The sequence below is a fragment of the Trachemys scripta genome, chromosome 2 (assembly GCF_013100865.1).
Source record: "Trachemys scripta elegans isolate TJP31775 chromosome 2, CAS_Tse_1.0, whole genome shotgun sequence".
Lineage (NCBI taxonomy): Eukaryota > Metazoa > Chordata > Testudines > Emydidae > Trachemys > Trachemys scripta.
The window spans coordinates 208,197,226-208,211,518 of NC_048299.1; the positions used below are offsets into that span (position 1 = coordinate 208,197,226).

The window sequence follows — 14,293 nt, forward strand, 5'->3', positions numbered from 1 at the left end:
CAGTTAAGACATACCCTAAGAGTTCAAGCAACTCCCAGGCTAATTAACTTGACACTATATGATATGCCCTCTCAAAATCTATGCAACACTTACACAGATCTCATCCTTGACCAAAGCACTTCCTGGTCTGTTGTCTCAGAGTGAAGAAGTAATCAGCACTTCTATGTCTCATTCAGAAGTAGACATGATTTTCATGTCGTCTTTCACCAGGTGTCTTTCCCTTTTTCCTCTGCTCTGCAAGAACACCAGCTCTCTAACCTCTTGATTACTAATACTTTTGTCTGTCTCTTCATCCCCTTTTCCAAACTTACTATACAGTGAAAATATTATTGCTTGTTTTCAAGCCTTAGGCATTTTTTCCTGATCTCTAGGTACAGTTTTTTCAAGTCCCATGCCTTTGGCTAGGAATAGACTAGAAAAGGATTTCTGATAAATCTATACTGGTATAACTACTAGCAAACACTCTGAGTGTAAAGCAGTTTATACTGGTAAAAAGTGATTTAGGTAGTACAGCTTATACAGGTTCAGTGACCGTAATAAGGAATACCAAGAATTTTATATCAGTATAATTGAGCCTATACTAGGGTGTTTGCCAGTGTAGAAATGTCACAAAATAATCACCCCCTCACCCAATCAACATTGCTATACTGGCAAAAGTTTCTAGCATAGACATGGCCTTTAACGCTAAGGGGGAAATCCTGCTTCAACTGGAGTCAATAGCAAAATTCTTACTGACTTCAATGCGAGCAGTAGTAATTTCCTCCCCTATTCAGGCTGCAATATGTTTGCAGAAGCTGTTTACTGAATAACTACAAAGAGTGAACTGATTTGTAAATATCAAAGTCTGTTTGTGAACGATTCACAAATAGAATAAAGGGATTGATTCACAACATATATGTCTATCAATAGCTTTAATTTAGCTTACTCCTTGCAATGTCTGGCTACCCTACCTGAGCTTGCCCAGAAAGAGCATCACTGTGGCCTTTAATAAAAGACGTTTTAGATAACATACAAATCCATATCAAATGAGCTGCGTTGCTGCGCAGCTTGAAACAACAAATTAATTGTTCTGCCACTCCCTTTTCTGTACAGTGTAAGGGCCTTTCTTTTTCAGACTTTGATATGATGTCAGAAACCTGTGTTAAAGACAGGAATTTTGTCAGGTTTTAACAGCTTTGCCAAGCAAACAGGTCAACATGTTCAACACTGTTCAACATGCCAACTAAAATGTGTAATTAGAACTCACATAATTTAAATGAATTACAGTTAAGCAACTTTGCTGTACAAGGGAACAATCAGTTATCTATTAACACTCCTGCAGAGGGACTGAACACTGCCTTTCCTATATCCATGCTGCCCAAGCAAAAGCCCGATTCAAAATTCATTAAAATCAATGGGAATCTTTCCAGTGGGCTTTGGATCATGCCATGAAAGCCAAGTTCTGCATTTGGCACCCTGTCCCGTAGTATCTCCCTACAGCTTCTCCCTGAATTAGAGGTAAAATTTTCTAGAATCATCAGTAGCATTCCCTTTGCAGCCTGCCGTAATCACTGAGCCCAAAGGATCAGAGTATGGCGCAGCTGCTGACATCTAGCTACTCCACTCTATCCATCGGTGCCACAAAATACAAGGGTGACAAAGAAAAGGGTGAGGAAACGGACCGTAATTATGACAGAGAGAACATAAAATAGGAATGGGAAGAAAGATAAGTGGGAGAGAAAAGAGACAGAGATTGAGTTTGAGAAGAGGTAGAACAGGAGGAGGAGGGAAATTATTTCAGCCAGTGAAAGAGAAATAAATACCCTGAATTTATAAAAAAGATCTGAACAGAGGAGAGACAGACAGGATCAATCAAATACAGTTTACGAACACAGAAGAATCAGAAGCATTTCTGTATGTGTCCAACTATAATCTGTTTAGTAGAAAGTAATGACAGTGAACCACTCTTCCCTGTCTGTACTTTATACTTCTCGACCAACATTCTCACATGGGCCCCAACACACAGGTATAACTTTGTAATTAATGGGATTACGCCTGCTTAAAGTTAAACATGCTTAATGGATCAGGGCCTTAATATGAAAAGTTTTTCTCCTAATCCTTGATATCAATTATACCTTTAAAAACTGATAATAATAATAAGAATTAATTTTATACTTAGCCCTTATATACCATTTTCTATTAGTAACTCTCAAAGCACTTTACAAAGGAGATCAGTATCATTATCCCATTTTACAGCTGGGGAATCTGAGGCACAGAGATGTAATATTTAAACTCGATAGGTGTTAAAATTAGTGGCAGTTAGAAGCGAATTCTTGTGCAACCCGGTGAAATCTGGCCAATATCCTTTAATTGCAAATTCTTGGACAGATCATTGACAATAGTTACAAGAATAGTGCGGTAAGAATTTTAAAACAATGGAAGTGGAGTGTGATTTTAAGACAATGAAAAATATTCTCATATTACCTTAATATGACATACAATGAGCTTGGAGCATTTCATCACAGCTACACACTGGATTTTCTGCTGCAGCAGCCCTTGTTAAATACTGTATCTGTTCCATTTAATTTCTTGATTTTAAAAAAATCACAGATGATTGTCGAGTCTTTGGTTTCAACACTTTAAAGGCATTATAACAAATTTTCATTGATTTCATAAGGAAGTGGGTTGGACCCGGGATGTTTTAATCTACCCCACCCTCCCTTATCCCCATCGCCAAAAAAGAAATTAATCATATAATAGAATTGTTACTGTAGCTTTACTCAGCATAAAATGGGAGAGGCACTTATGGGTGATCACATGAGAATGTTTCACTGGAAGTACACAGGTCTCATTACTGTCACTCATAAGATGGCAGTGGATGTGCTCATAATAAATAATACTGTGACTTATTACAAAAATAATTTTTTTAATGAAATTGTGTATTTGTTGTTAAATCCGTATCAGGAAAATTATATGGATGTTTAAACTTTTAGAAAAGAATAGCAATCTAGGGCCTGCTCCCATGCTCATTGAAGTAAATTAGAACCTCAGCGTTATGAACACCTCGGAAATGGAAGCTGTTCGTAATTGAAATGTTCATAACCCTGAACAAAACGTTATGGGTGTTCTTTCAAAAGTTTACAACTGAACATTGACTTAATACAGCTTTGAAACTTTACTATGCAGATGAAAAATGCTGCTTTTAACCACATTAAATTAAATGGAACAAGCACAGAAACATTCCTTACCTTGCAAATCTTTTTTTTTTTCCTCAACTTTCCCTTTATCTTTTTAGTAGTTTGTTTAACAAGGTACTGTACAGTATTTCCTTTTTTAATTTTAATTTTATTGTTATTTTTGTCTGAGCTGCTGCTTGATTGTGTACTTACAGTTCCAAATGACTGGTCTGTTTGTTACTCTGCAGTTCTACTGTAATTGGAAAGACTTTCACTGGCTTCCATGGGCTGTGGATGGGGCTTGGTCATTTATAGATTTCAATAATGAACAGGGTGTTATGCAAAGGAACTCAGCCTGAGCTGAGCTCAGCTTTGGAGCTATTTCCTTATTGTTTTTTCAGCATGTTTGAACTTTGAGCTTATACCAGATAGCGGAAGGATACAAACACCTGTATCCTTGTATAGTTTACCTGTATCATGTATAAACTGATTTCCTGGGCCATAATTGCAGACCAGTTTTAGGGCTAATGTTAGTAAAAGTGCTGAGATCCTATTGTAAACATTTGTCATTCTTGAATGGAAGAAGCAAAATAAGTGCAAATTATTATATTTTTTAAGGTGTATACCATGTCTTGGAGAACAGGACTGAAGCCCTTAATATTATCTGTATTTTTAATTGGGTGAGTTAAAGGTAGATTCAAAGCTCTGGGTATATTATGATTGACAGCCTAAGAGCTCCAGCATCATTACAATGTAGATGAAAGTATCTCATTATGTCAAAGATATGTATGGAAAGCTGGGAGAGCGAGTTTACAGCTTTCAGAGTAGCAGCCGTGTTAGTCTGTATCCGCAAAAAGCACAGGAGTACTAGTGGCACCTTAGAGACTAACAAATTTATTAGAGCATAAGCTTTCGTGGACTACAGCCCACTTCTTCGGATGCAGCATAAATCAGTGAAATTGAGTGGATGGTCATGTGGTGAAGGGACTAGGTTGGAAACAGATAAATGTGGATTCAGCTCCTTGATCTGCCAGATATCAAATGTGAACTTGGGCAAGTTACCTCCATACAATAGGGATAATATTTCCCTATCTTAAAAGGAAGTTGCTATACAGTTAAATTCATAAACATGTTTAGGTATGTCAATAATGAATGCTATAAAAATGATAAACAAGAAATCAGGAAGTTCAGCGTTAGTAGTAACTGGAAGTATTTGCAGGAGCTTTGACTGACCTATGTGAATGTTCTAAGCATCACAAGGGCAGGTTCAGCAGAGGGAAGTTTCCGGGAGCACAGCTTCTGCATGCTCCCCGGCTCTAGCGGCTGATCTTTCTCTGGCTGGACTCAGGGGGACAAGAGTTACTGCTGCTCCCTGGCACCTCACTATTCCTGCATCTGGCCCTACTCCTACAAACACTCATGTATGTGAAGTCAGTGAGATTACGCAAATGAATAAAGTTACACACTTGCCCTAAGTGTTTGTAGGATTGGGGCCTCAATACTATACATGGAACTATTATTTTTAAATGATTTTAAATGGAAATGAAAAGGTTTCACTTTATTTTAACTTAGAAATTATTTTGATTAGTTGTAGAAATGTATTCCACTAACAAATGTCCCTAACAAATAATTAGCAGTTGCATCAAGGTTCCACTTGGCTACATTAGAGAGCACAAAAAAAAAATCACCAAAACATTTTGTAATAGTCTATTATTCAGCAAATGAAAAAGCTTTCCTTACAGATCTTTGACATGAGACATATTCATTTACATTGTAATGATGCTGGAACTCTTAGGCCATCAGTCATAATATACCCAGAGCTTTAAATCTTGGTATAACTCACCCAATTAAAAACACTGTATATAGATCATATTAAGGACTTCAGTCCTATTCTCCACTGCAAATCTTAAAAATTATAAGAATTTCCACTTATATTGCTTCTTTCATTCAAGAATTACAAAACTTTAAAATAGGATCTCAGCCCTTTACTAACATTAGGTAAGCCTCAAAGCACATTTTTGAGGAACAAAACTATTAATACACCCATTCACAAGTAGCTACACTTTGGCATAGAGAAGTTATGTTCCTTGACAAGTGAGACTGTTACTCAGTGGCAGAGCAAGGAATATAACACTGCATCCACTGCTCTTGGACAGGTGGTATCACTGATTTTTTTTTAAGTAGCAAAATGATGTGCATAGAAAGGCAGCAGTAATTTCTATAGCACTATTTCCTAAATCAACAAAAGTAAAGACATTCTGAGATAATGCTGGTTCTCCGGCCTCAATTTATCATTTTGTGTCTAGCTATTGCCGTTGTTTCAAATGGAGTTATTTAGGAGATGCTGCATGTATAATGGAAAATGCTCCTGGGTGGCTATTCCTCGGAAAGAGTCCTAATTCTGTTCATGATATTACAATTGGTTGCTTCAGAAATGATGTGAAAAGATATTTACCACAGTTGAATCTGACCTGATCAACACTAATTAATCACCATCTATTCACATAAAGGTGTTCCAATCCTTGTAAAAGTAGGAAGCATGCTTACCTTAATCTTTCCCCCTCATTGGGTATCATTAGGTTCTGGACTGGTCAGTGCTAATTAATCAGGTGGTATTGAGCAGACAGCAGTATCCGAAATGGATACAAAGGAAATGGCTTTCAGGTTATGGAACATAGATTAGGAGTATCAACACTGGCAGGTTGTGTTGGAGCAATTCTTTCTACTTTCCCACGAGTCCATATTTTTCCTGGGAAGCCACATTACTCATTAATGAAGGCTGCCTCTTTGTGAAAGGATTATCTGTAAAGCATACTCTGCTTGCTATGACTTGTGGTGCTCTTTCAATGGAAGGAGTCTTCCTTATATTTGAAATCCTCATACAAACACATGTTCAGCCAAAAGCTGCCCAGGGACAAAAGCATGACTCTGTATGAAGAATCCTTTATGAAAGATACCCTGCAGCGAGTGGGCAAAAGACTTGTGGTGTAAGAAGCAGATACACGAAACAATCAAAAAGATCAACATAGAAAACAAGTAACATGGCCAGTTTTATTAGAGAAACTCAGTACTGACGATGGTGGGGATTTTTTTTTTTCCCCTAATACTTGGGAAAAAAAAAAGCTGCCACAAATATTAAAAAAATAAAAAAAAAAAAAAGAAAAGTTCTCGTCCTAGAAAATCCCAGGAGCGACCAGACCTAGAGGATAAACAACTCCCTGATCCCTGTAAGTGGTCCCTCCAGGACGGGACGGAGGTATTGCCCCTGCCAGTGCTGTTGCTGTTGGGTGAAGGAACAGAGTCGGTCAGTGTCCAGGGCTGGCCAAGGCTATTCCCTTCCACGAGCTCCGCTGTGTGTGTTGTAATAAACCGAGGAGCATCCCTGGAAACGAGCCCGGGCTTGCTGGGACAGCAGGGCCTTCCCAGGTAAGTGGCTGCGTTGTATATGGCTGGCGCTTCCACCCAGGCACAAAACATCCCCTTCATTCTTCGCTTCGTGTCTCGCTGTAGGGAACAAGGGGCAGCTGTGGCACAGCCAGTGTTTGAGTTCACAGGTGTATCGCCGGCAGCTTGGACTTTGTCTCCCCTCCCCTATTTGTGTCTTCCCCCGACAGAAGCCCGAGCGAGGAGCGATCCCACCAGGCTCAGCCGCGCCACGCGGGGGAGGGAAACACGTTCCCACACCACGCTGCTGTCTCTGGAAGGCTCTGGTTAGCTCGCGGCCAGGAGGGAAGCAGGGCGGCCTCTGCCCCTCCCCTTTCCTGAAGGGCCCTGGGAGATATCACCCCCCCCCCCTTCTTCCAGTCCTGCCTCGGAGGAAGGCGGGATTCACCTGCCCCCTCCCCCCCAGGTGTACAAATATCAGGCCAGCCTTCCGGCGCGGCACACTCCACCCCTCCAGGCTGTCTCCCTCGGCACACCGCGGCCCCAGTGTCTCAGCTGCCACAGTTGACGGGGGAAGGAATCCCACCCCGGACTGAGTCTCGCCCGGGGGCGGCTGCTTTGGGCACAGGACAGCCGGGAAGAGGGCGCCGGGGGAAAGCGGGCGAGCGACTCGGCCATGGCGCGGGTCCCGGGAGGGCTGGCGGCGCTGCTGCTCGTCACGGTGAGTCCCGGGGAGGCGGAGCGGGAGCCTGCTGCCGGAGCGGCTCGGCGGGGGCAGAGGGAAGTGTAGCTCCCGTGGGATCAGAGCCTCGCAGGATTGCACGGGGCCGAGCGGGACTTGGATCGCTTCCCTCCCGCCACGCCCGGCCCGCAGCCGCACCTCGCCCCGGCGGGCTGTTCCTGCCTTCAGCCAGCAGCGATGGGAATGGTGGGCTGGGAACAGCCGGGCGTGAGCCCCGCTGCGTGTGGGGCGTTTTCAGTACTTCGTTCCTGGCGGGTTTGCACTGGTGCTGAACTGCGTTGAAACAAAAATAGTTGCCGAGCGGCCTGGGGTGCGTCTAGGAATGTGCCTGGTTGGCCGGAGCGGTTATTTTACTCCCGTCTTCCAGCTGGTAAATGTGACCATTCCCACCAGTCCGAACACCTCACCCTGGCTGCTCTGCCTTCAGTGTTTGGACAGGACTCTTAACCCACTGAGGCTTCCGTAACCTTGCCAGTCCTGGTGGTTTTGTTTTCACTTATCTTGAAGGGATACTGCTACGTTAAACAAAACTTTCCAAAGAAAGAACTCCTTTTAGTGACGTTATTAATAGCTTAGGGTTTTTTAAAATCTCTTTTAATAAGCTAATTTACTTTTCAGTGGTTTTGCTGGCTGTTTATAGTCAGAGCTGGTTAGAAACATAATTTCCATCCTATGGAACCTTTTGGGGAGGGGAAGATGGGGGGGGGAGAGAGAGGAGGATTTCGAAAATAATCCTGAATTGGGATGAAAAGTCAAAATTTCAAACAATGTCATGGGACTGCGCAGCCGATCAGGTGCAGAACTGGGTCAACTGGCCTGCCTGCCTGCCTTCCATTGAAAGTTTTGATGAAATTGACACATTCCCATGGAAGATTTTGCTTCCACTGAAATCTCCATTTTCAAATGGAAAACTGTTCAGCTGAAATTTTTTTGTGCCACTCCATTTATAGTTTCCTAAGCTTCAGACAGTAACAGCAAACTATAGGGATATCGTCAACTTAAAAGTCACCTTTGTTGGAAAACGTTTTACTCATTGTATTACGAGTTACAATGGGTGAGCTTACAAATTTTAACTGGTTTGAAGTTTTCACTAGTTTTACCATTATTCCTGATCCTGCAGGACAGACCATTGGCCTTTGCTAGACTAGGAAAAAGGTGCCTTTTCTCAGTTGTTCGCTCAAGCCATAGTCTATAACTAGGGTGACCAGATGTCCCGATTTTGGGGACTTTTTCTTATATGGGTGCCTATAGCCCCATCCCGATTATTTTACACTTGCTATCTGGTCACCCTAGCTATAATCCAACTTGTTAAAATCAAGCTAATGGTGTTAAACTGTGCCTACATTAGTGTCAGATGGGATATTCCATCAAATAAAGCTAGCTCGATTGAAAAAAAGCACCTTTTTTCCTAGTGGTCCATCTGAGCAAGTCAGATTGGAAGATCAGGGTCATTTTATAATATTACATAAAATTTATTATGTATCAAGAAGGCATTGAAAGGTTTAGAAACAATAATATATATTTAAATTCTACATGTCCTCTACCTTAGAAATATCAGGAATGTGATCTCTTCTCTTCCCTGTGTTTGCTGAAGGTATCTTTGGAAAACTTGGCGCTTAGTGGAAGGGGCTGGGTGTGTTGAATCTGTAACAAAGAAATCTCTTCTTTTCTTTCGACATTTTGTCTCTCATCTGAGTCAGTGAGGACTAAACAAAAATAAAAGTTTTAAGGAGTGGCTAAATTATGTTCCCAAAACATTTTGTTCAAGTTTCACTTCCTTGATACCTGTGATGTCATGATTGTAAGAGACATCCAGGTATCCATAGAGGGGGTTTGTTTTGTTTGTTTACAAAAAAACAGGATCATAAGATGTGACTCTCCAATGTGAAAACATTTGGTGGGGCAAACTTTCAGGCTTTCTTCATACATCCCAAGGAAGCAAATATGAGCTTTTTCCTTCCACGCCTTTTGTTTTTGTTTGTTATAATTTGCAGGGAGAAAAGATAGTTTTTACAGATTTTAAATTTGGCCCCATGCTGTCTCTTTAATAATATTAGTTCCTGTCACAGTGACTTGTAATGGGAATAAAACATGGTGACTAGGTTGTCCCCTTCTGTGTTGAAAGCCATGAGAGGAAACTATTTGCAAAGAAATCCTTGTGGTGATTTTTCTAACAGCATCCTGTCAGGAGGGCAGTGTTTTCTCCCCAAACCCAGAGAAAAGCATCACACAGCCTGATGGATTTCCCCAAGTTTTTTCCAGTTGTAGAGTGATATGTGTAGTGGAGTGTAAGCAGAGCCAAGGCTTCACACACTAGTCAGCAGAGTGTGCTAGCTATGCAGCAGGGAGAGGAGTTCTCTAAACCCACACAAGAATGTAGCAAAGAGAACATTCCACTTATATGGCATAGATCTTGCTCTGGTTTGCTCTGCATCATCTCATCCCCAATAAAGGGCTGCACCTAGCTGGCCCTTTGTATGTCGAAAGTTGAGGCTAGATTCTGATCTTACAAACATCAGTGTGAATGGGGAGTAACTTCACCACAGTTAAGTATATTGGCACTTCCACCCAAGTAACTTTGGAGGAGTTAGTCTGTATTCACACCAGTGTAAGTGTATCTCTACACTCGAGCTAGAGGTGTAATTTCCAGCTCAGGTAGATTTATGCACACTAGCTTTGATTGAGCTAGCATGCTAAAACTAGAAGTGTAGATGCAGAGAGGTGTGCGGTTAGCCCATGTCTTCGCCCACAAGTAAGTACCTAGGGTTCCATGCAGGATTGTACTCAGGGCAGCTAGTCACCTGCACTGCTATGGCCACACTTCTGTTTTAAGTGTACTAGCTGGATCAAAGCTAGTGTGCGTATTTCCACCCAAGCTATAAATCACACTTTCAGCTCCAGACATACAGTAAATGAGATCAGACTCTGATTCACGGTGTTTAAATAGAGGGCTTTGTTACAAGGGTGGAGTGTACTCATTCTCATCCTCCTGAATAGGTAATTTTTCTGTTAGCAATTCCCCGGAAAATAATTCTGAGCTTCTGAGTCGTTTAAGTGAAAGGCCTTCAGGGGTTTCCCTAGAAAATATGCTTCTGTTAAAGAAATCTTAAATTAACACTGAAGAGGCCTGTGTACTGTGATTTTAATTTTAGATGCTTATGTGAAAACAGAGCAGTACATTACAATTTTTACTACTGAAAAATCTTTATGCTCTACCTTGTGATGTATACAGTTTCCTAATCCTCTGAATGCCTTTAATGCAAAGCAATACATTGATGTGAAAACAGAAATTCAGAAGTCCATACCTATTTGGAAACATCACTCTTCACTAACAAAGGAAGTGCCAATATTAAATCAACAGCCCTTTAAAAGTTTCTACCAATAAAAAACAAACAACAAAACAACAAAATATCAGTCAATCGGATCAAATCTGTGCTTTCGGCTCTTTAAATGAAAAGATGTCAATCCCACTTAGCATATTTAACTGTCTGGTGTTTTGTTTCTATTTTACTGCAATCCATTGTTTTAAAAGTATCAAGAGAGGTTATTTATACACTTCAGACATTTTATATAATACAATGGTTTGCAAAGGTTCCCTATCAGGGCACACCCTGCCCTGAGCTTCCAATCTAGTCAAAATCGACGCAGGACTCCTCTCACCTCCCACTTAAAAATATGGGTAAGAGCAGGGTAATTTCCCTCTTGACACCTATTTGTGATTTCCCTGGTAGGTTGCAACCTCCACGGGGAAAACCAATGGCCAGGTTCTGTTCTCAGTGCATCCGTGCTGTGTCACTGATTTATAAATAAACTTGTTCAGCGAAGATGCAAAAAGTTTAAGGAAGCAAATTGTCATACAGTTTAAGATTCTGTAGCTTCCATAATATGCATCCTTCATAGAACTTGTTCTCTCACTGCGCGTAACTCCATTGGCATGAACGGTAGTTACGCTGGCCTGTCAAATTTCAGAATATACTTTTTAAATATGTTAATATAAATGAGCCATGACAGTTCACCTGAAATCAGAGTGACTAGTTCATTTGTGAACTCAAAGCTGTGATTCTCTGGAGGAGCCCCTGGGGGTCTTCGTTAAAAGTTTGCTACCAAATGGAAGAGATTCTTTGGTTGAGTTTCCTACCTTTTAATGAAGTTCATTCACCTTGTCTTTAGTTACAGCAAAATTACTCCTGCCATAGATGTTGCCCACTTACTTGAGTGCGGTTCTGAGAAAGTGATATTGTTTAAATGGAAATTAATAGTTTCTTCAGTCCTGCATTGCTGGGAAATAGTTAATCACAGGGAAATTTTGTGGGAGTCCTACATTAAAATATTGTTGTATCACTAACTCAATGGAAATAACACAGGTATTTTAATCTGATATGATAGATAATGTCCGCATTAGCAAACAAGAATATGCAATGTATTTGGCTAGATTTCTAGCAAGATATTTCATATTATCACTACCTATAATATGACATGTTGCCTTTTGCTTTGAGTTCTGTTACAAACATTACCATTCAGACTATTAGGTACTGTATGTCATTCAAAGTAATAGTGTGAATAATAAGTTACAAACTAGGGCTCCAATCCAGCATCAGGCTTCATGCAGGCAGACCTCCTGAACCCATGTGGATGCCCACAGGCATAGAACTCCATTTGTATAGAACAAACTTCAGGATTGGGGCTTAGAATGGTCAGTATGTTGATTAAAAATTGTAATTGTAACAATTACAAGAATATTGAGAATTCTGGGGATGAATTTCAAATATAGAATCTGGTTTCATTTATTTTTGATAAAAGTTGGCTTAATATTCGTATCAGAGGGGTAGCCGTGTTAGTCTGAATCTGTAAAAAGCAACAGAGGGTCCTGTGGCACCTTTGAGACTAACAGAAGTATTGGGAGCATAAGCTTTCGTGGGTAAGAACCTCACTTCATCTGAAGAAGTGAGGTTCTTACCCACGAAAGCTTATGCTCCCAATACTTCTGTTAGGGTCCTGTGGCACCTTTGAGACTCTGTTGCTTAATATTAGTGTTACTTGAAACAACACTTTTCTGTTTGTGATTGTGAAATAGGCAAATGGTGTCTGTGGAGGATTGTTTCCTGTAAAAACAAAGATCCATCCTGGAACAGACACTTCCTTGGGGTGGATACGCATCTTTCTTCAAACATGCTGGGGCTTGAGAGAGACAATGGGTCCATGGACCCACTGGCCATGGTGCTAAGCGCAGGGAGACCACAACGGAAAGTGCTTTTAGGTAATGTCAGTTTCCTTAAACAATAGCCTGTAACTAAGTCTTGGCCATTTAGGGTATATGTACCCTGCATGTCCGCAGACTCATGCTAGTGGAGCTCTCACTAGTGTGCTAGAAATAGGTGAGTAGATGACCCTTTGACATTGTGGCTTGGGTTCTGAAGGCCTCCCCCACCCAGTCTTCAGAGCCCAAGCTCTAGTCCGAGCCGCAATGTCTAAACAGCTATTTTTAGCATATTAGCTGAAGCCCTGCTAATACGAGTCTGTGAACTGGGCTGGGAGGCTCACTCCCAGATGCAGTATAGACCTACCCATAGGGGCATTTTTTGTAGTGACCTGCCAGATTTGATTTTAATTCTAATTTAATAAAAATATTTTGTTTAACCAGCTTTGATTTTCTTTTGTCTTTTTTTCCTCTATGCTGCCAATAAAACCTGATCTAATTTGTAATGACTGGAATTGGGTGTGGTGACAAATTCAAGACAGTGCCAGGTGGAGCACCTCAGAGATAGAACGTGAAGTCTGACTACCAGGGAGGCCGAAGGCTTATCTACATTTGAAGCGCAGCGTCTATATGAGCATTATCTACGCCAATAGGAGGGTTCTTGCATCAGCATAGGTAATCCACCTCCCGAGAGGCGGTAGCTAGGTTGACAAGAGTTCTTTTGTTGACCTAGCGTATCTATATGGGGACATAGGTCAGCTTTACTATATCGCTCAGGGTTGTGGATTTTTCACACCTCTGAGCAATGTAGTTGGGTCGGTCTAATTTTCTAGTGCAGACCAGCCCTGGGTCAGGAGTAGCATAACAATGTATGCACCTACTCGAAAGTAACAGAGGTTGTGATCTCCGTCACCCAACAGTGCCAAAAAGGGGCTTGTGTAAACCATCAGATTCACATGGAGAACTAAAACTCTCTCTACACTCAGAAAACCTCACCAAAACTTTTAAAATGGTAACAAAAATGAAAAGGTGTATGCTTTAAAAGGTTTATTAATGAAGAAATACATAAACAAGTTAAGATTCTTAATCATTATTGGCTTGATTCACCTAGGTAGCAAGTGGCTTCAACTCTTCTACTGGTTTCAGTGGAAACTGAGTATGCAGCAATTCTCAGAATCCATCCTTACACACACACATGTGGGTAGATCTAAACTTCACATTGACTTAAATGCAGTTTTAAAACTATCTGTGCTCATTGGTATGAGAACTTAGCACATTGGTGTTTGTTTTTTTGTTTTGTTTTGTTTATTTATTTATTTATTTTTACTTAGTCTTTAAAATGTATTGATTTAAAAAAAAATCCTGTGGTGGGGATATTCTCAACCCTTCCCCCATTCCAAAAACATAAAGGCCAAATTTCAAAAAAATAAGACATCTGAGGCAAACCTATGGTTATATACATGGGTTGAGTTTCACTTTACTTGCACAAAGCCCAAGCATTCAGGCTCTATGGAAATAGAATATAGAGCAGTTAAGGAGGAAAAAATCACATGAAGAGCACAGTGTGGATGATCTGCTGCTGATGTGGCAGCTATTCCATGTGGCTGCAGCCACTTTGTATCAGTTTTGCAGAGTACTGGGGCTACTGGAACACTGCAAGCTCACCTCTCTCATTCATTCACATTATAGCCAATGCAGAGACTCTGTCTACAGGGTGTAGGAGATGCCCTCAACCTGAGGAGTTCTCATTCAGCCCTTTGGGGCGCGGCTGTAGATTTTAGAAGGCCTGGCACTGGCCCCAAATCCAGATTTCTC

The 14,293-nt window shown here is 41.0% G+C and overlaps 1 protein-coding gene and 1 long non-coding RNA gene across 5 annotated transcripts in view; one reads left to right on the forward strand and one right to left on the reverse strand.

The window, feature by feature from the left end:
• LOC117873443 overlaps nt 1-6,243 on the reverse strand; it is a 67,652-nt gene extending 61,409 nt beyond the window's left edge. For all 3 annotated transcript variants that reach the window (XR_004644733.1, XR_004644732.1, XR_004644734.1), the window contains exon 1: nt 5,703-6,243. This is a non-coding gene — a long non-coding RNA (uncharacterized LOC117873443). The remainder of the gene's footprint in view (nt 1-5,702) is intronic.
• Nucleotides 6,244-7,000: 757 nt separating this feature from the next.
• The window catches only part of DSG2 (desmoglein 2), a 45,309-nt gene continuing 38,016 nt past the window's right edge, over nt 7,001-14,293 (forward strand). The window contains exon 1 of one of the 2 annotated variants that reach the window (XM_034762818.1): nt 7,001-7,260. In XM_034762818.1, the coding sequence (XP_034618709.1) occupies nt 7,216-7,260 (45 nt within the window). In that variant the 5' untranslated portion in view covers nt 7,001-7,215. The remainder of the gene's footprint in view (nt 7,261-14,293) is intronic. The other variant, XM_034762819.1, reaches the window with a different exon arrangement.